The sequence below is a fragment of the Chanos chanos genome, chromosome 8 (genome assembly GCF_902362185.1).
Source record: "Chanos chanos chromosome 8, fChaCha1.1, whole genome shotgun sequence".
NCBI lineage: Eukaryota > Metazoa > Chordata > Actinopteri > Gonorynchiformes > Chanidae > Chanos > Chanos chanos.
Window position 1 is genome coordinate 30989216 of NC_044502.1, and position 27483 is coordinate 31016698.

General features: G+C 40.7%; 3 protein-coding genes across 3 annotated transcripts; 1 reads left to right on the top strand and 2 right to left on the bottom strand.

The window, feature by feature from the left end:
* Nucleotides 1-322: 322 nt before the first annotated feature.
* On the top strand, nt 323-5203 carry sdf2 (stromal cell-derived factor 2). The gene is made up of 3 exons (XM_030782621.1): nt 323-519; nt 1250-1446; nt 2043-5203. The coding sequence occupies exons 1-3, from the start codon at nt 345-347 to the stop codon at nt 2337-2339; spliced, it is 669 nt and encodes a 222-aa protein (XP_030638481.1). The 5' UTR covers nt 323-344; the 3' UTR covers nt 2340-5203.
* A 199-nt stretch (nt 5204-5402) lies between these two features.
* On the bottom strand, nt 5403-7223 carry LOC115819234 (legumain). Its single transcript, XM_030782796.1, has 5 exons — nt 7183-7223; nt 6661-6799; nt 6338-6508; nt 6013-6080; nt 5403-5783 (listed from the first exon to the last, which is right to left on the bottom strand). The coding sequence occupies exons 2-5, from the start codon at nt 6784-6786 to the stop codon at nt 5714-5716; spliced, it is 435 nt and encodes a 144-aa protein (XP_030638656.1). The 5' UTR covers nt 6787-6799; nt 7183-7223; the 3' UTR covers nt 5403-5713.
* A 3465-nt stretch (nt 7224-10688) lies between these two features.
* On the bottom strand, nt 10689-24824 carry caln2 (calneuron 2). The gene is made up of 5 exons (XM_030782610.1): nt 24710-24824; nt 22766-22909; nt 21139-21251; nt 11704-11860; nt 10689-10816 (listed from the first exon to the last, which is right to left on the bottom strand). The coding sequence occupies exons 1-5, from the start codon at nt 24822-24824 to the stop codon at nt 10689-10691; spliced, it is 657 nt and encodes a 218-aa protein (XP_030638470.1).
* Between the last annotated feature and the right edge of the window lie 2659 nt (nt 24825-27483).

The following is a 27483-nucleotide window of genomic DNA, read 5'->3' on the forward strand; positions in this document are numbered from 1 at the left end:
GGCTGATAAGACGGCGTGATTATGTTCCGGGATATGGAAAGGGAACTTCCGGTTCTCTGTTTGGCTGCCCGAAATCACATATTGCGCTTTAATAAAACACTGGCAACAATTTTTTAAGTGAGCGCGTTTGTTTTCCGAAAAAATGCCTTACGTCGAATCACAAATTGGCAAACTGATCTGCAAACACAGATTTCACGAAGCGGTGCACAGTATGATAATTACGCCAAACCAATAGATGACGCTCTAAACACGGCAGCACAAGATCCTTCATTTTTCTGACTGGTGACGTAGCTCATAGTCTCGTATTCTCAGTAACAAAACGGGTGTCAGAAGTGAATGTGGCTATGGATTATCATATGTTCTTGGTAGTTTTTCTGTGGTGTTCAGTTTTACTGTTCTCTACTTGTAGTTTTTCTGCAGCCACGGAATTAAGTTTTGTTACTTGCGGCTCAGTTATTAAGTTATTAAACGTGAAACACAACGTCAGGTTACATTCGCACGATGTCCGATATGGTTCTGGTGAGTTAATTTCATTGACAAGATAGTCAAGAAAGTTATACTGTCAGTGTGTAGTAATTAACATCCTGCCTAGGAAGTAAGTGTTTTGTGCTCATTACTGGCTTGTTTCTTTTATAGAACCAGGCATATATGTACTCGGGTTGATCTTTTAGAAAACCCGAATGGCAGTAAAAACAGGTCTTGTCAGTCACTGCTTGGGGTACGAATAACCATAGAGTACACTGTGAAGACCAGTAGGTGATTTGTTGTTTTTTTAATAGGGGGGATTGCCCAGTGGATGGCAGGTTAACAAGGGGGATACATTTTGGTCGGGGACATAGATTCTAACTTGCATAAACCTCAGTCAGATAAAGGATCAATGAGTCAGGCAGACTAGACTGACATATTCAACTGCCCCAGCACTCTCTCTGCTACAGGGGATGCAGGGTGGTGGCAGGTTAACAAGAGGGATGTATTTTGATCATTTTGCTGGCAAGGGGGATGGCATCCCCCCTCAAATCGCCTACTGGTGAAGACACTGTGAGAACATGTCAACACATTAAGTTTAAGTGGATTTACCTGAGCCATTTCAGTATTTTGTAGCCTTACTAAGCATCTAAGACTAACACACTTTCCTAACAGAATATATCGAGAGCACAATGTTAATGTCTGTATATGGAAATTCATTTAAGGGCATTGGATATGTGTACTGTTTGCTGCTTTTTTCCAATGTGCTGTCATTGGTTGTCAGGGAGCGGGCAGCAGTCGGTTACCGGTGTTACCTCAGTGGAAGACAGCAACAGTTACTGGAGCGTGCGCGGCACAGCTAAGGCACTGTGCCATCGTGGAACCGCTGTAAAATGTGGCCAAAACATTCGACTAACACATGTCAACACGGGGAGAAATCTGCACAGTCACTACTTTGCATCTCCTTTGTCTTCTAACCAGGTTTGCAAACATTTTGTGTACACCCACCACCCCCACCACCGGTCATAACCCTGTCACTGTTCAGAATATCTTATTTGCTTTGTTGTTGTTTGGTAAGGACAAAGAAAGTTGTTAATATGTTTACTAGGGACACTGTCAAAATCTTACAGCTTATTCCTGTACAGTTTACATTCTAGACACTTCCTGGATATCAATTTTTCCAATTCCTCATCATTACCAAGTCCTTTCTTAGAGTTTGTCACCTTGTCCAGAGAATATTCTACCTCTTACTCTCTCTCTCTCTCTCTGTTATTATTATCTCATAGTGGGTATTTCTAAACAATGCTGGATTTGCAGTCATTGGGATTAAAATGACACAGAACATCAGCATCACACAGAGTAAAGCAGAGCTGTAATCCAGCTATAATGGGATAAACAAGCCCGTGAATAGACTCTGAATAGTTCACTGAATAGTAATTGAAATACAAACAACCTCCAAAGCCAGCATTGCCGCTTTTTGTAATGAAGATACAAAACACAGAGACTTTCCTGATCAGTGTTTTTTAAAAAATGTAAAAATATGAATTTTAACGTGTCTGTTGTTTTATTTCCTGTAGGAGGTTAGTGCTTTTGGAGAGGATGGTGAGGGAGACCATCTTGATGAGTGGACGGTTCTTTGCGGCGGTTCGGTATGGGATCGTAATGAGGCTGTGCGTTTCCGTCATGCTGCCACTGACGCCTTGCTGTCTGTGACGGGGGAGCAGTACGGTAGACCCATCCATGGCCAGAGAGAGGTACACGCCATGACAAGCTCCAGCCAGCACAGTTACTGGAAGGTCATGGAGGGCGTGTTTATGAAACCTTCTGAGAACATGTCCAGGGAGTACAGCAGTCCACTGCACACTGAGTTCTGAACAAGAGTCTCTCCATTCTCCATGCATCTGTTTCCCACCAATGTCAGTCTCCAGCAGCCTTTTGGTCAAACCTCGTTTTATTTTGTGTTGACAGGACAGGTGGGTGAACTGGTGCCCATATAGTTCACAACAGTTTCATTTTTTAACTCAAGCATTTGAAATGTATCTCCTAGCACAGTGCTGGTCGTGCCTCATTTTTTTATACGCCCAACAAAATAACTGACCTTTATTCTCAGGCTCTTATCAGTGTTAGTACATTACAGTTCACCCTTATTGATATATGGCTCCGTTTAAATAATTGCCTCCCTGTAATGAAATGGTTAATGCAGTTTGTCTGATCCGTTATTTAAGTGGACCAATACATAATGTTTCTTGTTCTTTTTGATATTCAGTGAAAATATCGATATACAGCCTTCACAGACTAGCTAAACTTTACATTTTATCTTAAATACGGAGAGTAAAAGATGCTGCATTGACCCTCTTCCCGCAAGCATGAATTCTATCAAAAGGAATGAACTGTATCCATTTTCTTTTTACACATTCTACAGTTAAAAATTGTTTATTTGAAAATGATCTGCTTACATATGATAAGGTTAGAAACGCCTCAAAGTTTTAAAAATCCTTGTGTTTGATTAACAAGCCATCTGATGTACTGACAAACACTGAGGTAATGGTTCAAATGAACCCATATGTCCAAAAGGGTGAAGTTCTGTTTTACACAGGGTGGTGGCATAGAGTGATGAGGATATTTTACCAGAGCATGCAGAGACGGTATCATCAGACACTACCTCATTAACAAATGTAGTGAGTGCATTGAATGCCATATTAAACACCAGCATAATGCTGCCTGACACAGCTTCTGATGCTGTTTTAATATAAAATGCTGAACTATTTTAATATGTTTTCATGTGATTCATTTTGCAACTCACTACTTCTGTATCAAACACAAATCGGAAAGCGTGATATTGTATTGGAAGCCTTGCAGTTCTCGCAAGTCTTATTGCAAAAGCATGTAGTTCATGTTTGAAACATTGTGTTTACTAATATTGATATAATTGTGTCTATTGCAGGGCCACAATGACCAATAATTTCATCCTGGTGAAATATCTTCATAAGAACATATGCCTGTCCCTTGATTAAATATACACTAATGTCACAGGAATTAGCTCGGAAGAAAAACAGTTATCAGGTGCTCATGAGAACTAGTCATATCCATAACTACACTATGGACCTAAAACAATATTATGACCCAAACAGGGAAATCTGTGACTTATTTTTTACCTCAGAAAAAATCTGCAACAACTGCCAGGAAAGTCTACACACATTATGATGTTACAGGTATTAACTCTGATTCATATCAAAATAACCATTTCTCTTTTTTCCCCCCACTGTAAAACTTTGAAAGAATTGTAACACTTACTTCAAGTTGTGCCTTTTTAAAAGATGAAAAGGTATTGTGATTTCATCAGAACTAAGTAATGAGTGATGATGTAATTCAGAATTATGTAAACATGCCCCCATGCACTCAGTGGCCAGTGTCTTATGTGCGCCCACCCAGCACTGGGTTCACCCTTGCTTCGCCACCCCCAAGATGTACTAGAATTCTCTTGAGATGTGGATCCTTCAGGGCGTTGGAAATGTCCCACATGGATGTTGATCGATGCTAACATGACGGCACTGTAATCACTGTGGTAACTAGTCCGATGGATTTATGACGTGACCAGATTGTTCCAGCTCATCCCAGAGATGCTCTTCTGGTTTGAGGTCTGAGGGCTGTGCAGGCCAGTCAGTTAAAGTCAAGTCACTGTCATGGTCCATACTGAGACAGTGCCTGTATCTGGATATGGTATGTCTTGCGGCAAGACGTGTCCATATTCCAAAGGGTCAGTTCTAGCCTTGGGATGCTCAGCTGATATCAAGGGGCCTAAAGTGCGCCAAGACAACACCTTGTGACAATCACACCGGTGCCACCAGCTGTTACCGTTGACAACTGAAAGGAAAGGTCCATGGACTTATGTTACTTACACCCCTTACAACCCTGACTGTGTCATCAGCAAGATGCAGCAGGGACTGGCATTCACTTGACTTACCGATGTTTTTCCACTTCACAGTTATGCAGTGTGTATGTTTGCATGCACACTGGAGCTGTTTCTTCTTTTTGTATCTGACAGGAGTGGCACCTGATGTGGTTATCTGCAGCTAAAGCCCATCTGCGACAAGGACAGAGAAGTTTTGCACTGACTCTCTGCAAGAGCAGTCCGCTGTTGTGAATGGGGTGTTATATCTAATGAACTGCCCGTTGAGCCTAATAGAATCAAAATAGAATGGTGTTGTACCATGTGCTTGGATATTAGAATAGTCTTATGCATGGCCGATGACTGCACATAGACAGTAAGGGAGTTCTGTGTTTTTTTCACTATGGAGAATCTGATGATGCCAAAAAGAATGGACACACAGGCACACACACATACAAATAGTGTTCTCCCAATTTTTCCTGTCGTAATTCAGAACCTAATTAAACACAGTATTACAGTTTGCAGTGCAATATCTCACAGTATGGAATGTAACATGTTCCACATTGTTCTGACTAAGTGCTTGCACTGAAACCAGGCTTGAAAACAGGTTTCTCAGGCTGTGTCTCAAGTCTATTTCAAGCATTTTACAGCTTGCATTGTTTTTTTTAATGAGTTCTTTGTTGTAGGTTGCATTTCAATAGCTTAGTTTTCATGTGGCTTGTTGAGGATAACTAGAAATAAAAAATCTAGATATTTTTCATTAAATTGATCTGAATTGTGCATCTTTGAAGTGGTGGTGAGTTAATTTGTCTGTGATATTATGAAAACAATGCTGTTGAATGGGTTTCTGATTAGGATTTCAGGTTGATAAACTCTATGGTATCACCCCTGTGTTCCAATACTGTTCTTCAGTGAATCCTGCCATTGCACATATTACACTGTCCACATTCTAAATGAGGGAATTGTGGGTGAAAGAACTGCGATATAAATTGCTTGAGGAGTAATGACATGCATACTTTAAACAGTCAATTCATTTCATTTACTAGTGTTACACTGATGCAATGTTGAAACGTTATATAAAAGTTAGTTTGAAAATACAAGGCAATACCTAACACGCAAACAAAACAATAAACAAACAAACACCCAATGAAAAAAGAAAAATCAATGTTGAAACAAAGGATACTGCTAAGGTAACAGGGATTAATGTGCTCTCTATCTCTGTTAAGAAATACCAATGTATGGAGGAAAGATATGTGAGTCTGAATCAAAGTCAAAGCAGCAAAACTAGATAATACAGATAAACAGTCATAACAAATCATATGACCCTAGATTTAAGGAAACTCAAACTTGTGAGGATGACTAATGTCCTTCGCTGGAGACAGGATCTTTCTTCAGACCTACACTAACTTCATCAATTGCAGACTTGATCCTGTAAAACAAAGGTGAAGACGTGTTAAACACATGGTCTGCGATTAACTTCAATGGGTTAGTTCCTGGTTGTTGCTATTTTATAAAAATAATTTTGATTAGTACATGCACATTTTCTTGCACTTCAGTCTATTGCTACATAATTAGAATACTGGACTGGATTTTAAAATATTCATCTAACTGAACTAATAATAAAGTCAAGTTCTGGATGAGCTACGATATGCCCTCACCGTTCCACTGGGATCTTCTCCTCACACAGGTTAGCAAACAGGTACATGTGATGTATGGCAGACTGGTACTGTAGAAAGGACCAGCGTTAAGTGAGATCACAGGACACACAAACCCACCTTGTCACATAACAGGTGGCATTGAGATTGGACAAAAGTAAGATAACCAATTCCACATGATCACTTTTTCCTTAACCACGTGCAATCTACATCGAACTGGACAAATCATCTGAGAACAATCTTAGATGACAGGTGTTATCTGAGATGGAATGGAGACTAAATCACATCTAGCTGCAGAGAACAGTCTATGAAGGCAGGTGGCGCTTACCTTTGGCTCATGCCAATTAAAGCACTTGGCTTTATAATACTCGACAACGTCTCGGTACATCCTGCTCATACAATCGCCACTTTTTGAATTTAGCACCCTTTCGGCCTGCTCTGGAGAGTCAGCTGATTTCTCAACGATGTGTCGTACTGAGTCCCGTATTACTTCTTTTGTCTGCAGAAAATGAAGTGCAAAACATTTTGTGTGTTTCGTCAAGTATTTCAAGGCAGCTGGTGATCCCAGAATAGAAAATGAATTGGTCAAACTATGATGTGATTTTCAACACTATGGCTGAGTCATAGTAAAACATGGAAAATGAACCTTACAGTCATGACGTCTTGCAATTCCTGCTTCAGCCTTGACTCCTCTTCAGGGCTTTTTGCTGACTGAATCTTTTTCTGTAAAATCGCCACTTCGACATCTTTGTTAGCCACACAATCCTGAATATCCATAATTCTTCTGTCCCTAAAACATATCGGGAGTCCTTAGCTTCACTAGAAACACAGTAGAGCAGTCACAATAAAGTAGCAGAACCCGCCCCCAGCGAAATTACAGGCTCGAAACAAGTATTGCTAACACTGAACTTCAATTTCACATCCAGCATCCCAAGTCTAAAATGAATTTCAAACAACTCATGACCATGTCTGCGGCCCAAAACATATGGATTCTGACAGATGTCGTTTTGACAAACAGGATGAGAGATCTCATTTTTGATTTGCTTTTACAGTTTCTTATTCATTTACTCTAAGTTCTTGAAAGATGGGCATGGGATACAGTTGCGCCAACGTTACGTATAAATGCCAAGTCTGAAATGACAGACTATAAGTTAGCTGAATTAGGTTACCTACCTAGGGCTGTCGAATGCAGTTCGCGAATCGCAGAACGCAGTAAAGAGGCAAACGATGACGGGTTTTTTCGGAAGTGAAACTAAAAGTCTCGTGGTGCATCCACCTAGTGGCAGAACGATGTTACGGCGGCGCGCGTGACATACCAAGACACACTTCGTTATTTAGACTCGCCAAAATCCATAGATTCTAGTTTGAACTATAAATGGTGACACAAGGGACGGCAAATGAAGACATTTAGTTGTCTTAGTGACAAAATTTATTCAGTAACTTTAGTCTATTCATTGAACAGACTGAAATATTCATTAACACTAACAAGCCATTTGTTTAAAAACAGTATTGCTATATTCTTACTGTCAATCCACATCCAGCATGCAACTGAATATTATTTGGGATATTAATTGTCTTTTTATATGATTTATAAGATATGTACATATGATTCAAAAACAAGCATGTTTGATCTTCAGAAAGGATTCTGGATTGAGAGCAAATACAATTCAAACATCCCTTATATCAATCTAATTTCTAAAAAAATCACAAAAGATTAATTCAAATAAAAAATACATATGTAATAAAACTTAATATAAACACATATACAACAAATAAGGAAAATATAAAATAGTGTATTTGTGTAGACTTGTTTTTCAAAATACTTACTGACATGTAGATTTGATGAGACCACACTAAATCAGATGAGGAAAAAAAGTAAACAATAGCAAACAATAACAGCCTATGGATTTAGGCTGAACCTCGGCAGTGAAACCACTGTTGATGTATGGGCTTTCAGTATCATTGCACAGTATTTACGAGGTGGTTAACAGAAAACTTAATTTTCTTTCAGTGGAGAACAACTTGCATATTTAGGGAAGCATTCTGATAGTATAACAGCTGTGCATATACATAATATGCACATAAAAACACACATTCACAGGTATGTATATTACAATAATACAGTGTGAATCATACAATGCAAGGACATGCCATTATGAGAGAAATGTCCAAGTGTCTGCACAAAGGGAACAGACTTGAAACCTTTTATCTGAAGCTAAATGTACCTTGTGTGATGTAATTTAAAATATAGTCACTAGATGGCACCCTTTGTATCCAAACCTTCCTCTACCCTTCAGTATACAACAGTGGCCAGATTACACATAACTGATTAGTCTGGATCAGTCTGTTACTAATGTAAGTCTGTAAAATTGTCATGGGCCTTTTTGAACATACAAAGCATTTTTTGATGGTAAATTCCTAAAAAATTATCTCTTTTTCTATTCTGGACTTCTTGTTGGCATTTCATTCCGAACATCTTTCCATACTATTAGTTTAGGGATGATCCTCAAGAGAATGGAACCCAAAGGGTTAAACAAATTACCAGCACTGAAACGAGTTGTTAGCTGATAACACTAAAAACAGTCTGCAGTCCTGATAAGACTGTCGTTCAAAAACTGAGAGATCAAAATCTATCCTGAACATGCCGAGACAGCACAGTCAAACAAATACACCATAAACATTTCCTATACCATGGAGGCGTATATACAGAAATATCCCACAACATGCAATGCATACAGAGCATTGTGCAAAAACATTTGCAGGCCTTTTACAACATTACATACACACAGACAGAGCAAATGGAGCAGGGACACATGGGAAGATTCATCTGATTTACGAGGACTACATTCAAATATTGTATTTACATCTCATACATTAAGTATACATTAGGAAAGAAAAACTCAAAAATACAGCAGTTGTTGAATTTAGGGAAATGGATTTGATAGAAAGCACCAGCAATTGAATACGTGTTATCATGTTCCATGTGGAACATGAATGCTGCACTCAGTGTCTGAGTAAAGTAAAAAAAAAAAAAAAAGGAAAGAAAAAAAGAAGAATATAACTGGTCCAGAGTCTTATCGGTTTTTTTTTCTTTCTCACCACAGCCTCTTCTTTACAAGTATGTGTGACAGTTACACATACATTCTGAGAGATGGCTAAAATGTACAGCTTTACTGAAGACAGCGGTATTCATTTATCAAGATATCATATAACTATTACACAAAATTTGTTGTGCACGTGTTTTTGATTTGTACATTTTGAGGTGACTTTTGTATTTAATTTCAAAGCTGTGATTTGCTAACATGCTGTTTCTGCAACAGCATGAAGCAGTAGGACAAACAAAACATACAAATCCCAATAGTTTTTGTCAGACCTACCAGATGCATTCTACACACTGGCTCATCAGAGCTCCAGCATCCAATATTAAGTATTGGGAGAAGCTACACAAGCTTTACATTCTACATATGGAGCATGCAAATACAGACTAGCTACTGACACATCTCCGATCCAACATCTTCCCTTAATCACAGAATTCAATTTTAGTGGTTAATTAAAGTCACAATATTGCTGAAAAGGCACATGGAGCATGAATCTGATGCACCACTGCCTTAGTTTCTCATCTAGAAATTTTTCTGTAAGAAATGGTATTTAGAGTTTTCATAAAAAGCACTGTAGGGTAAATGTTTGCAGCCAGCGCAAACTGTCGGTGGTTCCAAATGTGCTCAAGTCAGGTTGTAGATAGTAAAACTTTATTGGGCTTCCCTTGTAATCTCACAGTGAGTTGATCTTTTAGTGAAACTAAGACCTTGTTTGTTCTGGCCCAAATCATTTAGAAATCACTGAGACTTCCACGGAGACTTTATGTGACTTCCTGATCACCTCACGTTTTATAATTTAAGATTCTCAGATGACTTAATTTATAAAATAGCCTGTTCTTTTCAGTTCTGTCTATTCATTTAGTTAGGTGACAAAATGAGCAGCATAATGTTGGTAATACAGTGAAAACACACTCACACACACACACGTCTATGAACGTATATACATTTGAAAATGAACTGAATACGTCGCCAGTTATCTTGGATTGGTCATTCTTTGACAGGTTGTTAATCCCTTTGTTTTTGATCCCATTTGACACAGCTTGGAGACTTATTTTGGTTCAAAGAAATGTCCTTCTTTTTATAAAATGAGAGACGTACAAACGTATACGCAGAGACCGAGATAGGGAAAAGAGCTCTGTAGCCCTGGACATTATTGCATTAAAGGGAAAGTGAAGCAGAGTCAAGCCCTTGTGTCCTTTCACTGGAAAGATTGAGAAAAAGGGAGCAGGATCAGTGAGCCATCATTGTACCAGTACTTGTATCTCATTACATCCAGGCCATGGCACCATTATAGCAGACTCAGAGTCTCTCAGAGTACCACTACTCGGTGTCAAAAGCACAGGAGGCTTAACTTTGGGAGATCACTCTCTTGTCTTCTTGTCAAAGGAATATCTTCTGCACAGTGTATGGCTTAGTTACGGCTAGCTCCGTTACAAATGTCCAAAATCAAAAGTAAAATTTGCTTTTGTCTCAGTAGTTATTGCGTTTGCAAGTGATTTGTGGCTCAAATTAATCGAGTCTCCCACAGACTGGAGTTTGCATTGTCCAGACAACTCCTAGGTAGGTACACAGTGGACAGGGCTACTCCATGCCATTTCGCAGCATCTGATTGGCTGCTATGAGCATGACGCTGATAATGAAGGCCATAGCGAAAGCACAGATGAGGCTCTTGCGTACGCATGTCTGACGGTTCTTCTTTTTGGAATGCACTGACGGAAGAGAAGAGAAGAGAGGAGAAGAGAAGAGAAGAGAAGAGAAGAGAAGAGAAGAGAAGAGAAGAGAGCAATTTAAAGGGGTGGGAAGCAAGTATATGTATTTAAAAAAAAAACTGTACTTGTACATGTACAGAGGCACGTATAGCCAAAAATAAACAAATAAATTAGTTGAGAGAAGAACAAAACCTTTATGAAGATCTTACTTTTCACTTAGAATGAGAACAATGGGATGAAGAAGTGGGCATCTGGACCCGAGACAAGAGCACACAGTATATATAAGCTAGACAAACAAAGGGAGAGGTCCAGTAGAGTTGTTTGTCATTTATGCACGGTGAAGCTCTGAGCATATTGGCCCATTAAACTCAATAAGTTTATGCTTGCTTTCGCTTGCCTCTAATTACCGCAAAGCCTTGTTTAAATAACATAACAGCTATGCATAATAATTGGGCTCAACTTTCTCAGTGAAACCCATGGGCTAATGCAGCAGCTGAGTAAACTGAATCACGGTATTGCTGGTAGCATGCATCCAGTCACAAGTGACTAGAGCAGGAAGTTAAAAAACAAAACAAAACACCCCCCCCCCAAAAAAATCCAAGTTTTCACAGTTCAAAATTGAGCAGTCCTGTGGTGCAAAGCTATGTAGAATCCTTGATCTTATAGCATGTCATGGCCTGTATTTTATATTTAGTGCTGATGTTCCTTAAGGTATATAGTATACACACAGAAATTTAGAGACTACCCTCCCTGAGCATGTGGTCTGATTTGACCAACCTAACTAATTTCCTGATTTTCCATGCTGACTTATCCAGGGCCAGTTCTAATGATGAGTCTGTGAGGCCTTGAGACCGTGAACTGGTCTCAAATCAGTTGTGTTTGCTCACCTCCTTCAAACTCGGTCTGACAGTTCCCTGAGTTTTCCTTCAGACTCTCTTCCTCGTTAATGATGATGTTCTCAATGTCCTTCATGGTCAAGTGGTCGCGGAAGGCATGAAACAGGACCTGTTTTAGCTCTTCCAGAGACATCTGCTGCATATCAAACTACAGGGAGGAAACACAGGGACAAGTCATCAGGTCCAGACCAAACCAACCCTCTGCTGTTCTTGGGTAACAGACATTTGGATGCTTGAACTGTTTGTTGAATGGAATGGACATGAATGTAAAGAGACCTCTAGGTGAGAATTTCAGGGAGAGAGGAGAGGGATGGAGCTTAACAAAAGTGAGACGTTCAATCCCGTAGTCAATAGCTATTCACTCCTCACTCAGATGGGCCATTGTTATTCACTGTCATTCCAGAACTGCATGGCATACTCACACATATACATTTCATTGATTTACAGACTGACAATTTGTCTTTCAGTGACTCTCTCTCTCACTCCACCCCCCCCCCCCCCCCCCCCGACCACCCCCCCCCCCCCCACCGCACATGTGCACACACACACGCGCGGGCACACACACACACACGTATGCACACACACACACACACACACACACAAAAGTTAGTGAGACTAAAACTCAGACTCATATCTGTGTTCTTGCTGTCTGTTTAAATAAAATGTGCTTTTGGAAATTCAGGCTAATTTGCAGCGAAGGGGAGAGCTGGATATTCTCCAATCCGACATTTAATTTCACATTATAATTCAGAGAATGTGTTCTCATACAGCCGTGACATTCTTAAAATAACATTTGTCCAGAACGTTTCAGACTCTACTTAAATAAACCTCAAACCTCCTCACCGAATATCCTAAACAGAGCACATCATTTTTGGGAGCATGCAGTTGCTGAGAGATAATGGAGAGGCAGGAAGTAGAAGGAGGGGGGGGGGGGTGTAAGGTCTCAGAGGATTTAATAATTTATTATCTGGAAGAGAGAGACCACAACCCCTTTAACTTTTCAGCAATATCTCTCTAGAGGGAGCTCAGGAAATCCTTGAGAGGGCTTAGCACTAGTGTCAGAGAGGTGTTAGACTGCTGTTTGCAATCAATAAATTATTGAGCGGCATGAGATGTTCCACATATTGTAGCACAGTGTGTGTGTGTGTGTGTGTGTGTCCTTGTTGGACTCCATCTTCTGTGAATTTTTGCTTTAAAACAAAAAAACAAACAGGGGTTGTCAACTCTCAACAAAACAACAAAACATTCTTCCATAATCAGGTTGAGTCAGTGGAACTGCCAAACCAGTGGCTCAGGAGACAAATGGACAGACAAAGCTGTCATGGTCTTAATCATCTCAGAAATATTGGGGGGGTTTTTTCTTCATGTCTGCTGCAACAGGACAACAGTAAAATCTAACACTGAGTCCCAGTCAATCGGGGCTGTCAGTAGCTGTCACTCAAACAGCTTCAGGTTGGGCCATCGTTACGGGACACGGTCAGCGAGCTCGCCGTTCCTGAGGGGTTTGAGACGGGTCATGAACGAATGTCTCTGACTGTCAGATAGGAAACATCATCTCCAAGTCCAAAACCCACATCCTCACATCACCCAACTTCTACACACACACACACACACACACACTCATGGGACCATCATTTTCATTTCATTTCTTTTCATTCGTCTTCAGATACTTTTTTTCCTGCTCTATTTTCTGGTTTTGAAAGGGAAGGATGTCAGGAGAAAACAAAGCCAGTCATGTCTCCCTTGGGCAAAGCTGATTATATCGCACAGTGCCTTTCATTTGCCTGGCGTTTCCTTTCTCTGTCTTGCTCTCTTTTTTGCCGCTCTATCCTTTGTTAAGTGACTCTAGAAACCTTCATAGGGGAGAAAGGAGGGAAAGGGGGGACGACAGTGGCTTGAGATGGCCAAGTAAAGATTGAGTTGTTGGGGATCTATGAAGCCATTCATGAGATCGCAGTCTGGGTAGCCTCTCAGGACCCGGCTTTTGCCTGTGACATATACAACATATTGGGATATTTAAAGTTAACTTGATAACAGGCAGGTAGTTTAATAAGTAGTGGGACAACAAATGAAGTTACTGAAGATGATCTACAACTGAGTGCCATTGAAGCAAAGCTAACTCTAGGGCTGCTTGTCACTCCCTTCCTGTGTTCACTGGCTCATTAACTTCATAGAGACAAAATGAACTAAGACCAGACACTTACATAAACACCAGGACACATTTCCCATGGGTGCTAATGTCAGATGTAGTCATGCAGCTGTAATTTTGATCTTACAACCACACAGAGGCACAACTCCCACCAGCACAGGGAAGCACAGCATGCAGTAAATATAGTAAATAGTGAATCTCTTGCATCCAATTCCCTGACTCAAACTTCCACATCCTGGCCCTGACTGTTTGCATAAAATGTGGATGTGGACTTCATAGACGTAGCTGGGTGGCTAGAATACATAAAGTTTGTTTGTTTCTTTCTTTCTTTCTTTCTTCTCTGATATGCCTCTAAAAGACCGTTCACTGCCAAAGATTTACACTCATTAAATGGTGCTTTTTGTGAAACAGTGGCCATGAAAGCTGCATTGATTCCTGTTTTCAGGCTGGCTATCAATCCTGTTTATCCAGACAACAGTGCAGCTGATTTACACTTCAATTACCAGAGCGCTAACATGGAACAACCAGGTGGAAGATTAATGTGGGAAAGGGAACTACAACAAAGAGAATTTCTGGAACGTGGAGACAGGAGGTCGCTTGAAAGAGTCGGAATGCCAGAGTGACAAAAGTGTCTGAAATCACAAAATGCTATTTTCACGGGCCAGTGAGTGAAATATCTCTTTGCCCCAAATGAAGAGCTTCATATGAGGTAATAGTGCCTGCCGCCTGTCCTGGTCTATAATCACTCCACTAATACACCCATTTTATGAGGTTTAAGTTATTTACTTATTTATCACTTAATTAATGACATCACAAGAAAGTTACGTTACAAATCCGGTTTGCCACTATATTCAAGACGTAACAACAAGTAGACACAGTAAATTTGATAGAAATATTGCTTTATGGCTTAGAAATAAATATTCTTATACTTCCTACTACTCTGATTGACCGACGCGTCTTTAGAGGGATGGGATTATTCACTGACCTCTGGTCAGTTTTGTGGTTTTAGCCATAGTGGTTTATGTTAAAGGTTGGGAAAATTAGAACTGATCCCAACACAGAAACATTATGCTTAGAAGCTCCATTAACATTCCACGCAGTTTTTTAAAAAAAAAAAAATTTCCATCTCCTATTCTTGGATCGCAGCAAGACTTCAAATGCGTTACAATTCGCACTGCGAGTACACAAGTGACGCAAGAGGATACCTCCCTCCGACAAAATGCCTCCCCATGTAGCAACTCAAAACCCAAATATCACTGGTGGGAGAGATGAAGCGTGAACAGATCTGTCAGTAGAGGCAGATGTCTCTCGGTGACTTGTCAAGCAGAATGTTACAACAGGAAGTGTGGTGTTGAAGGTGTCCAGACACATTAATCACAGTGAATGATGGGCACTCAAGTCCACGGCCCTTCCCTTCCACTTCTGCCCGCTCCTCTCATATCTCACATCCTCACTCTTCCGTGACCTCGCAGAGATACAGGAAACTGCCGGAGCTAGAGTGACTCGACTTCTGATTGTTGGGGGGGGCGTTACTACATGACAAACAGCAGTATGTAGGACTTCACGTATCAATGTCTTTTTAAGTCTGAATCTGTAGTTTCTGTAGTAGACTACTATGTTTTCATAAAGTATCATTTGGTCGTTGAACAGTCACAGGAGATAGAAGACCAAAAGAGAAACAGCCATACCCCTAGTTTATATCATGCTGTTACGCACCTCTCTACAGATTTTTACATTATATTTTAGAATCAAACCATCATCAGATAAAATAAACCGTTGACAAACCTACAAGAGGGATTATTGCTCTGTGCTCCAATCACACATGAGATCTCTTTTTCAGTCAAGTCAGCCAATCGGTAGAATTCTGTCCTTCAAGATATCAGAGGACAAGATTTACAAGTCTTTTAACAGAGACAGGAGATGTTCACAGACAATTCAATGTGTCAGAAATTCTCAAGGGGTGCTGCACGACATTCCCTCATCACCAAATTAATCTTTAACCTTGAGATTGAACACACACACACACACACGCACGCAGATATTTCAGGAGACCATTTCCAAGGCAGTGACACATACTGCATTAGAGCCTTAGGTGCTTCAACTGTCACTTGGGGAGGTGTGAATAAGACAGATGGCAGATTTTTGTGAATGGTGAGTCTGGGAAGCTGGGAGATTATGACTAGGGCTTTGGAGTTTATCAGCCACCCATAACGCGATGCTCTCTCTCTCATTTTCATTCACCGCCGTTCTCACCGCGACGATCGTTACTTCCGTTTACTCTATTCCCTGCCAGCCTCAGCTTTCCGCACAATGATCTGCAAACTGCTAAGTGCCTGACATGAACAGAGGACACACAAACATACACGCATATATTGAGATGTTTATCTCTTGGGAGGCGTCCAATGCTGTTTTGTCATGTTAATGACCCCTGAGAAAGAAAGAGTCGTTTGATCCAATCCACTTTAACCTTCACTTTGTTAATAAGCCCATCACATAAAACGGAATGTAATTAGCTGAGTAGCTACAGACCAGGACATGGAGTGGGTACCAGATTGTCTCATATAACACATCTTCAGTTAGAGCAACACCCACTGAAGAGGACTTACAGCTCTGAGCAGATAGACTGGTCTTGTCTTGTGTCATTATGTGGAAAAGCTTTGTTTTCAGTATGTGTATAGAGACACCTTGACAGATGTGAGAGACGATGGGAAATCCAGCAGAGAACTTCAGCCCATACCTCAAATCAATCAAATAAACAACAAAAAAACAACAACAAACAAACAAAAAACAAACACTCATTTAGCATGGATTTTTGCATAATTTCTTAATTCTAATTTTTGTAATCAAACACACCACATCTTCTCCCAATAATGTACTTATACAACATTATATAATACACATAAAATATTGTTACGTTTCTTCTGGAAAAGACAGATATTCCAGATGCTTTGTAATTTCATTCTTCATTTTAAGTGCTCGAAGTAGCCTGGAGAGAGAGAGAGAGAGAGAGAGAGAGAGAGAGAGAGGGCCCCTGGAGAATGACTGATGTGGTGAGATGCCAAATCAAACCAGAGTTATAGAGCTCCAGGTATGGGGCTATTAACAGGCTCACTGAGCTTCTCTCTCCCTGGTAAACACTGCAGCTCCATCCTTCTGCCACTGCTACCGCTGCAGCTGCTGTGGGCACCATGAACAGGACTGGGGGAGGAACCAGCATGATTTGTCTTGGTTGGGCAGTTTGAGCACTCAGCTTAGTGGAGCAAAAGCAGGTGACAAAAGACGGACCGTACTCCACTGTCTGTTTGTCTCACTCTGTCATTATGTTCCTCTGTTTGTGTGTTCTTGATAAAAAAAAAAAAAAAAGGTGTCTTTGCTCTTTGCTTGTTTCTGCTTCAGCTGTTTTACTGACTGACTGTGGGCTAGACACAGTTCTTTTGTGTGAATATTTACTACGTGTCAATCATCACTACTCATTTAAAGCTTATTTTTAATAAGCCACTGCTTTAATCACAAAATCAGAAAAAAAGGTGCAGATAGTCGACACAAACTACGATGCCACTGGACGACAAAAACCCATAACCAATTTTTTATGATGAAACTTAACTGAAACTCTGTGTATTGTTCTATGACACAACCTGAAATTGTTTGCGTATGCATAATCTTAGTTGTGTTTTGTGCTGACTTGTTTACTTTAAAACATTTCCACCGTCAAAACAGCGGCTTGCTTGCACAGGCAAATGCTGTCTCATATCAGGTTCGTGCCTCTTTGGAGGCTGGGTGAGAGACGAATTCTGTTTGTGACTGCATAACAACGCTACTCAACCGAAACTTTTCCAGAGGACTGCCTTCTGACCTTCCCACAGAGAAGCTTGTTAGAGACTTCTTAAAACACTAATAGGTGTTCAGCCTTTCAAGTTACTCCTACTGCTTTAAAGGATCCCCAAATCAAACAGGTCTCACACACACAGATGTACGTGCACACACAGAAACACACACCCACACATACACAAATTGGAAACAGACCTAACCATAGCTCAATTCTGTGCACATGCACAGACACAAACGCACACACACTCACTGCAAGCTTAGCCCATCTCACGACCGACTCTACGTGACAGGTATATTAATTTACCTGAGAGTCTTCAAAATTCCTCTTTTTTTTCTCCCAGGGAGATCTTTCAGCTGCAGTGACTTTCTATACGAATAAACTGAGCATGACAATACACCACAGGACCATGGAAAATGGGCCCCAATGTCACACAGTCCTCTGGAATCTCTGAGTAGTTTGATAGGATGAGCAGATTTTAATGTATGTGATCTAATCTAATTATTCTGCCATAGACACAGCAAATGTTCTGCACAGCTGGGATTCAAACCCCTAAAGACCGAGCAGTGAGGTTCCTGTCTGTACTGGTGGGTGGGAAAGTTTTACCAGTTGTTCCTGGTTTAAACAAAGTTCAGGCTGGTGGAGGTACTTCAGCAGAATGGGTTTTGTGGTCAAAGTGAGCCAGAGGTAAGAGTCACGGTCACAGGATCAGCCCAAACAATACCCTCTGCAGGGAAGACAAGGGACATGAGGAGTGCCTACTATACTCAAATCCTCCCCTGTTTTATTCTCTTTTGTCCGTTTATTTTCTTTCTTTTTTTGCCCCGATGTGTGGTGTGAAATACAAGTGCGGTTCTTAGAGCAAATGAAATGGATAGAGAAACACCTGTGTAAACTGAGAAATAAAACGTTAACTGTTCTGTCTCTCCTCACACTGATTTGTCCTTAGCACTCTCACAATACGTTGGGGGACTGGAAGCTTCCACATAAATGGGAATACATTATTGCATAAGTGACTCAAGGACGAATACGTAAGACATTATTCTCAATATTTTTTTTTTTCTCATCGGCCGCTGCACGGCAGATGCAGCTTCACGTGGTATCACAGTGATGTGACTGAACTGGTACAAAGGGTTATAACACAAGGATGAACCAGCACAGTGTGTGTGTGCGTGTGGCTGAGAGATAGACAGAGAGAGGGAGAGAGAGAGAGAGAGAGAGAGAGAGAGAGAGAGAGAGAGAGAGAGAGAGAGAGAGAGAGAGGAAGAGAGAGAGAGAGAGAGAGAATATGTGCGTGATAATACAACCTGAATTATAGTTCTATTTATGAGACATTGTGTCCTGTGAAGCTCTGTCAAAATGAGTGTGTAGATCACCCCGGAGACACAAGCTGTCTGAGACCTAGACCCTGTCTACGACCTTGGAGCACATGTATGCACTTAGACACACACACACACACACACACACACATTAAAATATTGCTTATATATTTTTCATCTTGTCTTGAAGCAATATTTGAATAAATCATTAAAACACACACACACACACGCACGCACGCACGCACACACGCACACACACACACACACACGCACACACACACAATTCTGATTATAATGTTCTCTGTGGGTCTTTTATCTTATTTTGATGTGTTACTGAGTAGTATGCCCACACTACAGACACACACAGTCTCATATTCTCCCTCTGAAAATATTGCATCTTGACATTGAAGCCACCCTACACACACAAGTATATCTGTACACACACACACACACACACACACACACACACACACACACACACACACACACACAAACACTGATCTGATTTTCTTAACTACCATTGAATTTAATTACTGTTTACATACCAGTACAACTAAACAACACTGCACCATTCATATCTGCAAAAAAAAAAAAAAAAATCGAGATACATCATCTAAATTTAGCACATCCTCAAACAGTATCAAAACCCGTTTTCTTCCTTTTAAGTACAAATGCACGCTCAGTATGTGTGCTCTTCATAGACACAGGAAACAAACTCAGAGAAAGTCTTGGATCTGAAAGGGAGGTACTCCATCTATATGAATTCTTCTTTCCTCTAAAATTGTGTACCAAAAAAAAAACAAAAAAAACCCCCTCAGCCTCTTTCCCTTTGAAGCCTCCAGCTGGGGAAGAATCCTTTTGGCCACTCGTCACGGGACAATGAGAGCAGGTGGGGAGGGCAGCGTGTGAGATAATCTGTAGAAAACAGGCTTTGAACGAGAAGCGATCCTTACCACGTGCCTAGAATTCAAACGCTCCTTGAAAGACAGAGAGCAAGGATCTGGGAAGGACAGAAAGATAGAGCTGGAGATGGTTGGAGGGATGATGAGAGAGCGAGAGAGAAAGGGACAAATATACATAACTGCCAAAATAAAGGAGATACTTGATTGAATTAGAGACACAGAATAGATTAAAAGCAAGTACATCCACACAGGTGAGGCTCCCAAGTTAATTAAACAATTAACATCCATTCCTGATAAGGATTTTATGTAAAAATGTAGGACAGGTCCAGTCAGATATTTTGTTTTGTTTGTTTTTGTTTACCATGGCTAAAAGAAAACATCTCAGTAACTTTGCAAGATGATTGATTGTTAGGGCTTTGGTGATAAAGACTGGTCAATTAGCTGATGATTCACAAGGAACTGTGCTTGAGTCATGTTGGTGTGGAGGTCTGATACTGTTAAAAGCATATACTCCTAAGACATAATGTCTGTGCATTGCATTGAGATGCAAGGCATAACAGACCAGTCGCTTTTAATCAGCTTTTAACTGCCAATATCAATCCAGTTCATGAGCAAGCAGTAGCATCAATAGTAGTCCATTGAGAACAATACAGAGTGTAGACAGTGGTCTGCCAGGCAGTGTAAAAAGTCTTGTGGTTGGACGAGTCATCTTTCACCCCATCCTCAACGAATAGACAATTGCATTTGTTGTACACAAGGAAAGAAGCCTAAAAGTCTGAGGGTGGGGGTGGGGGGGCATTTACAGAGCCTAAGCAGTCACTGCTTAATGAGAGACCAGCATAACCATGATCCACTGCCTTCTTGGTCAAAAGAACTCCACCCATTTTAGCACTTATAGACAATTATGCAGCATGCCTGCTGACAGAATTTTCTACCACTAATAACAAAAACATCAAATTTCTTGCAAAACAATGGACATGTATTCTTCCAACAGAGCATCAAACACTTGTAGGACTTGTGCCAAGGCATACTGAAGGTGACTTTGTGCCTTATGGTGGCCTTAATGCCTTAAGGAGACTTTTTATGTTGGAGTTTCCTTTATTTTGGCAGTTACTGGTGAGGTATGAGGATAGAGGAAAGGGTGAGAGATGGAGTAAGGGAACAAACGGAATCAGAGATGGATGGAGAGGGATGAAGCGGAGAGAGAACGTGAGTAGTGATGGCCCATACCTGCCAGAATATGCTGTCTATGGTGCTCCCCAGGAAACCTTCTCTGGTCTCGGAGGACAGGAGTTTGGGCCCCAGAATCGTCACGAACTCATCAAAGTCCACCTGGCCATCACCTGCGGACAACCCCCCCAAAATTACAACAGGTCACATTCATGAAAACATTCATCTCAAAGTATATTTTTTTCTTTACCAGAAAAACTGTCCTGTGCTGTTTTAAAAGTCAGGTGATTCTTTGCCATTTTGTTATATGCATAAACATTACAGAGTCAAAAACTACGTAGACCTTATATTCTCTGTCAGTGGAAAGTACCTCTACTTGAAGGCTTAGAGTCTTACTGACGCTGAGAGAATCTTTCTTTGAGATTTTTTTTTTTTTTTAACTCAAAATGAGTCCACTAAGCATAGCGAACTATGTCTGACCCCAGCTGAATCAACTCCACAACAAGAAAATCAGGAAATAAAGCCAATCAGGAAATCATCAGCAGCCAGGTCCACTCTTACAAATATCCCAGTTTCAATTTGGCTCAAATACTCTTGCTGTTAAAACCCTTTGTTATATCTTAAACAATCTAAATTGTCTGTACCAAATGTGTAGTCAGAGCTGTCGTGGTACTTTCTGGTCAGATTCTCAGCAATACACTCAGTGGTGATACATTTCATACATTTGGATAATTTTATGAACTGGACTGGCCTATAAATTTCATTGACCACTTATGACAAAACATATTTCCTGAGACTGAAGAGTTATGGACCTAGTTATAGCATAATGTAGTCCATCGAGGCATTATGGCCCAAAGTTCAAATAAAAAGTTACCACATGACTCATTCTGGAATGTCAGAATCAGACCTCTTTATGATAACATCTTTTGGAGATTTACTCAGTTCATAAGTGCTATTGCTACATAATCACTAATGATGTCTATATTTATAGATGGAGGCTATGTCGATATCTGAGGACCCTTTTTTTTTTGACGAGGCGATGTAACATGATTGGATGGTGTTTTTAATCCAGTCTGTTCACACATACGACCTAGGCCACGCTGTCACTATTGATCACCTGCTGAATTGACTGATGGGTAAAATCAATGCAGGCTAACCATTCCTCCTGTCAAAACAGATTTGTCCTTGTAAGAACGGACACATGCATCACGACTCTTGTCTCTCAAGGTACACCCTATGTGCTGTTTACACTAGACAGCCGTGGTCACACACAGCACCTAGGTGTTAAAGGTTGTATAGTCAAAGAAGAGTCAAGAGAGTTTGGGGCAGTAAACGACCATGTGTAAGCAAGATAAAACTTCATTAATTCAGTTCTTTTTTTAGTTTGTTAGGAGGATCATCCCGTTTATCCTCTTTAGAGAGAAAGACATTGGTGTGGGTGAAATAGAATGACTTCCCACTTTTCTGTCCAGCATCAATAGCTCTTAAGTGCAACTATTCAAAATGTGTTTATATATAGAAAGCATTTGAGGCAGTTATATTAAAACTGTATGAAGCCATTTTATGGCATATTCACTGTTCTTTCTCACACATAAAGAGAAGGAAGAGGAAAATGAGAGAGAGAGAGAGAGAGAGAGCGAGAGAGAGAGAGAGTAACTTTAATATAACAGAAGAGAGATGGTCTCACCGTCCATGTCCAGTCTCTGCATAATGATGGCCAGTTCTACCTCGCTGGGCATATACCCCAGAGAACGCATGGCCATACCCAACTCTTGCTTAGAGATGAAACCATTCCCGTCCCGATCCAAGACCCGGAACGCTTCACGGATCTCTGCCCACACCCACACACACACACACACACACAGACACACACACATACAGAGAAACAGAGAGGGAGAGAGAAACAGAGACAGTGAGTGTTAGATGGAGAGAAAATAGTACAACATAGACACAAGTTAGTCTTCTGTTACTTTGGTACAAATATTATTACGCTTGTATAGCAACACATTTATACAAACATGTCTACACAAATTAGCCGCCATGTGGCGAAGATCTGTAAACACGAAACCCCATCAATACATATAAGCTCATGTTTGTCACCATAACTCAGTTGGACAGGTAATCCTCAATGGCATATACACAAGAGCAGCAGCAGTCGCTGCAGTGTAAACTGAAACTGATGACATCAAAGGAGAAAACATGACAATGTCAAATGTGTTTCAAAGCTGATGTAACAACCATCGTGCTTCATCTGGGGCTATGGTCTGTCTGTCATTGTCTGCTCGTGTGATTCATAGTCATGACTATTTCATGAGAAAATTCAGTGCCACCAAAATGTACTGTAATTAATTTGTAAAACCAACAATATGCATCTCCCTCCGAATCCAGGCAGCATTTCTCTCGCTCTCTCTTTTCCGTTTGTTGGAACCCTGTGGAGTTATTAGGTAAAACAAAATGAAACAAGAAAAAAGGCTCTTGCTACAAAGCAATGATGATAACACCTCAGTCTCAGAAGAAAATCCATGGGGGGAGGGGGCGGGGGGTGAAAAATCTCTGGGTTAAGACAATACCAGACTGTCTGTGATTAGAGCTGGCAGAACGGAGATGGACAGGAGAATGAGTCACATTACTCCAGACACCCCTCCTTTCCCACAAAGCATCTGCTTAATGATTTATTCAATAGGAAAGAGGTTTGCTGACTGACCATATGTATCACTGGACCAGTTAAATGGCTTGATCCGTCTTACATGTTGTACTTATCTAATGCTGTTGAAACACCGATCTTATTCCATCTTCCATCTCTCAAACCCAGTACCGATCTGTCCCTGACCCACAGATTGATAAGGCTGAAAGCCTGTTTCAACAAATGACACTAAAGGTATTCCAAGAAAATTGAGGGCTGAGATTGAAGGTCAGTGTGTGTGTGTGTGTGTGTGTGTGTGTGCCTAAAGTCCTGTATATTGCTGGCAGCTGTGTGATGCTGGATTGTGAGCCTCACTTCACTGTTCAAAATCCACATGCCACAAAATATAGCAGATGCTACAAAATATGGAAACAGTGCTTGATAGTGACAAACTATTGATCCTATAACACTTCAGCAAATGAACAGATATGATACTGCATTGGAGAGTCTTTTTTTTTCAACATTTTTGGTGAGTAATAGAGTTAAGGTGTGGACAAACATGCAGTCGGGGTTTCCTTTCTTATACACAGTATTTTCTCTTATTACCGGCATAAGCATACAAACTACTGAACAGAACCGTGTGTTTTCTTCAAATGTTTCTCCTGGACAGGTACTGTTCTCAGATCTCTTCTCAAAGAGGTTTCTTCAATTCTACCATCTACCCTGATCAGGCTGCAAGTAGAGCCACAAAACATGGCAGGCAGTAGACATCAACTAAAGTGAGATTTATGGTCTGAGGGAGCACAAGAGAAATGGCTCAAGCGTGGAGACATCGGTCTTCTGTAACCTTAGAGTAGTCAAGCCAAGGAACTTTATGCTGTGTGTCACTTCATTTTAGTTACACGAAGGCACAAGAGAGCTCCACATGGAATGACCTTGGTTTACAGCATGTTCAAATCTTGGACTGGTAAGATTACATGACAAGAGACAACATACGTAAACTCTTACCACCAAGCTCCTCTGTCGAGATGTTTGCCAGTTGTTCTTCGTTGGTCTCTGAAAGAGAGTTACTCAGGTAGTTGCCTGTGTAGAGCAGCCCTCCTCTTACATGATGAAACGGCATCCTCTTCCTGCAAGATACACAAACACATGCCAAATATTAACCCACTCACACACCGCTGCATGCACATGGACTACTTTGCTGCCTCAGTCGAAGTCTACAGACGGAGCAATGAATTTTCACCCAGTTTTGTCTGCCTGTCAAATATGACGTTGTACAAGTGATGGTGAAAGGCAGAGAACCCACAGTGCACATGGCTGTGCTTCAGGATGTGGGTGAACAAGAGAGCACAAAAATACAGAGTCCTGGACACGGTTCTGTCTATGTGTGGGTATACTGCATTAACTGTATTAACTGGGCCAAATGTAAATTTCACTTTGGCTCTTCAAAAAAGTCAGTCAGTCATTCAGTCAGTCAGGTGTTTTTCCCCTAAACTAAAAACTGTCATAGTGTCAAAGCACAGTACTGTTCAACCCTGTGGCTGTAGGTGGGATAGGTGACATGAGAGACTTGGAAACTGCCAATATAGTTGTCTGCGGAGAAAAACCCTTGCTGACTCGCATGTATTGCTCACAGGCACAGAGCCAAACGAAATAAATAATGACAAAAGTTCTGTCACTTTGATGCAGTCTTCCAGATTGGTGGAGCTTTTCATTGAGTCTCTCTTAACTGCTGTCGAAATGTCAATATCCCAGTCGGGACACTTAAGTGATATCCCTGGTTTAGACAGGGAAAGACAGAGATGAATGCGGAGGTTGCAACATATTCCACGCCAGAGCATTTTTCAGCATCGGGTAATATCTTTCAGCCTCCTTAGGGGGTTTGGCACATTGTATAGTAGAATGACTCACCTAAAAGCCAAAACACAGTCAGGGCTGCAATCAGCAGGACATACTCAGGGAAATGGGTCAAACAGCAATGCAACAACAATTTAGTATGAAAGGGAATGTACACCCTTGTTAATAATTACTCTCAGTGCATCCAGCCTGTGGGAACATGGTAGAAACTTAGTATATGTCTTTTTCATTGCATTCAGGGTGTCATGTTTTTTGTGTTATTTCATCTAGAATTTCAAAATTCCCAGCCTTTAAAGCATTAAATCTTTTGGCCAGCTTAAAATGTTGCCATGACAAATCAACATCTAGCACCACACGGGAAAACTTTCATACTTTTTTGGTATGCACTTCCCCTTTTTTTCATAATGTGAAAAACAATAAAAAACATGCATGTTATAAACCACCAGTTGGATTTAAGTGAAAATGGAAAAGAGTCACCCATGTGCACATCTTTAGCTAAAAAGGAGGCTGGTGTCTCTTTGCACATTACACATTGCACATTAAACTTTGCACATTAACAAAATATGTCCACCAGCTTACAATATCTTTGAAACCATGATTTTCATGACTAAGATAGTATTTAAACTGAATAGAAAGTGAGCTGCATATTTATGTCTTTGTCTGTGAAACGGGTAGGTATCCGAGGTATATGGTCTAGTATCCGAATTGTCTCTTTCCTGCAGGTTGGCGAACTCAAAGTAAAGGGACATCATAAATATTTAAGGGGTATCCTCTGAGGCTAAGGAAGCCATAGCACTAGAATTTTCTTAATAGCACCCTCTTTGAAATTCAGCACAATACATCCAGTCTACTAATGGAGCTTAACTGGTCATTACCACAGAATTAAACAGTTTCCCATGGACACAGCATGTAAGAGCACAAAAACAGTGGCGTTGTGTTGTGTTCCATATATGTTCTTTTTAATGTACACCCCCCCCAACACACACACACACACACACACACACACACACAATACATGAAGCACAACAACAGTGATAACTGCTGATTTGACTGTGCAGAAAACAAACTGCATAGATTAGAAGTTTCCTAATCCTGTGTAATTTAGTGAGAGTACCAATAACTGATACAACTTAAACAAAAATTATTTCAATCAAGACTTTGTATGCAGTGTTCTTTCTTAGTCTGGAGGCTTGTAATGCTGTGTCAGTTCACCAGTTGGAGGAGGGGGGGGGGGCAGTTGAGGACAAACTTCTGAATTAACAATGCTGAGCAGATGCTAACACCTTCAGAAGTCAGGTTGCTGGGACTGATGCCTCAGGATGTATAAACGTTAACTTACGGCAATCCCAAGCCCAATGAACTTGGTTCCTTCATCCATCAACTTCCAGCCTATTTCAGTTTTTTTTTATATGTCTGGGACATACTTCTTCAACTTGGCAGATTTTCCATGATTGCCCTGGGTAGCTGTGACTGAAACCAAATCACCTGCTTTAAACTCAACAGCTGTTGCATTATTTGTTGCAATGTCAGCTGTGCCTCTCCATCAAGTAACCCTTTCTCCAGCTGGTGCAAAATATATTTCCAACTTTTATACAGCTCCCCTTAGCTTCCTGAATTTAAGAACTTTTGTGAAGTCGTAAGCCAGACACCATTAAGAAAGTGTGCAGATGTTTTGTGTCTGTATTGTCAGGGTGAAGGTGTGTGAGTGGTCTAGAGTTAGACAACTTCTGCCTCAGTCAACGGAGCCTGCACTTTATGTAGTGTACTCAGTGCTTAAACAAGAAACTTCTTCAGCAATACATTCACAGTTCTTATTGTTCTCTTTTAAGCGCCATTCAACAATTCCTTCAAAAAGGTAACTTATTTCACTGAGGAACATTCAGTCTTCCATCAAATTCTTGTTTATCTCTTAATTGAACTATTTC

Bases quoted from the DNA above. Each gene is read 5' to 3' on its own strand.
- sdf2 (XM_030782621.1), top strand. From the start codon at position 345: ATGGATTATCATATGTTCTTGGTAGTTTTTCTGTGGTGTTCAGTTTTA. The intron at 520-1,249 runs GTGAGTTAATTT...ATTGGTTGTCAG, and splicing joins CGATGTCCGATATGGTTCTG to GGAGCGGGCAGCAGTCGGTT. The intron at 1,447-2,042 runs GTTTGCAAACAT...TATTTCCTGTAG, and splicing joins CTCCTTTGTCTTCTAACCAG to GAGGTTAGTGCTTTTGGAGA.
- LOC115819234 (XM_030782796.1), bottom strand. From the start codon at position 6,786: ATGGATATTCAGGATTGTGTGGCTAACAAAGATGTCGAAGTGGCGATT. The intron at 6,509-6,660 runs GTAAGGTTCATT...CATTTTCTGCAG, and splicing joins AATTGCAAGACGTCATGACT to ACAAAAGAAGTAATACGGGA. The intron at 5,784-6,012 runs GTGAGGGCATAT...TTTGTTTTACAG, and splicing joins GAGAAGATCCCAGTGGAACG to GATCAAGTCTGCAATTGATG.
- caln2 (XM_030782610.1), bottom strand. From the start codon at position 24,824: ATGCCGTTTCATCATGTAAGAGGAGGGCTGCTCTACACAGGCAACTAC. The intron at 21,252-22,765 runs GTGAGACCATCT...GGTTGTCCGCAG, and splicing joins GCAGAGACTGGACATGGACG to GTGATGGCCAGGTGGACTTT. The intron at 10,817-11,703 runs GTGAGCAAACAC...CTCTTCCGTCAG, and splicing joins TCAGACCGAGTTTGAAGGAG to TGCATTCCAAAAAGAAGAAC.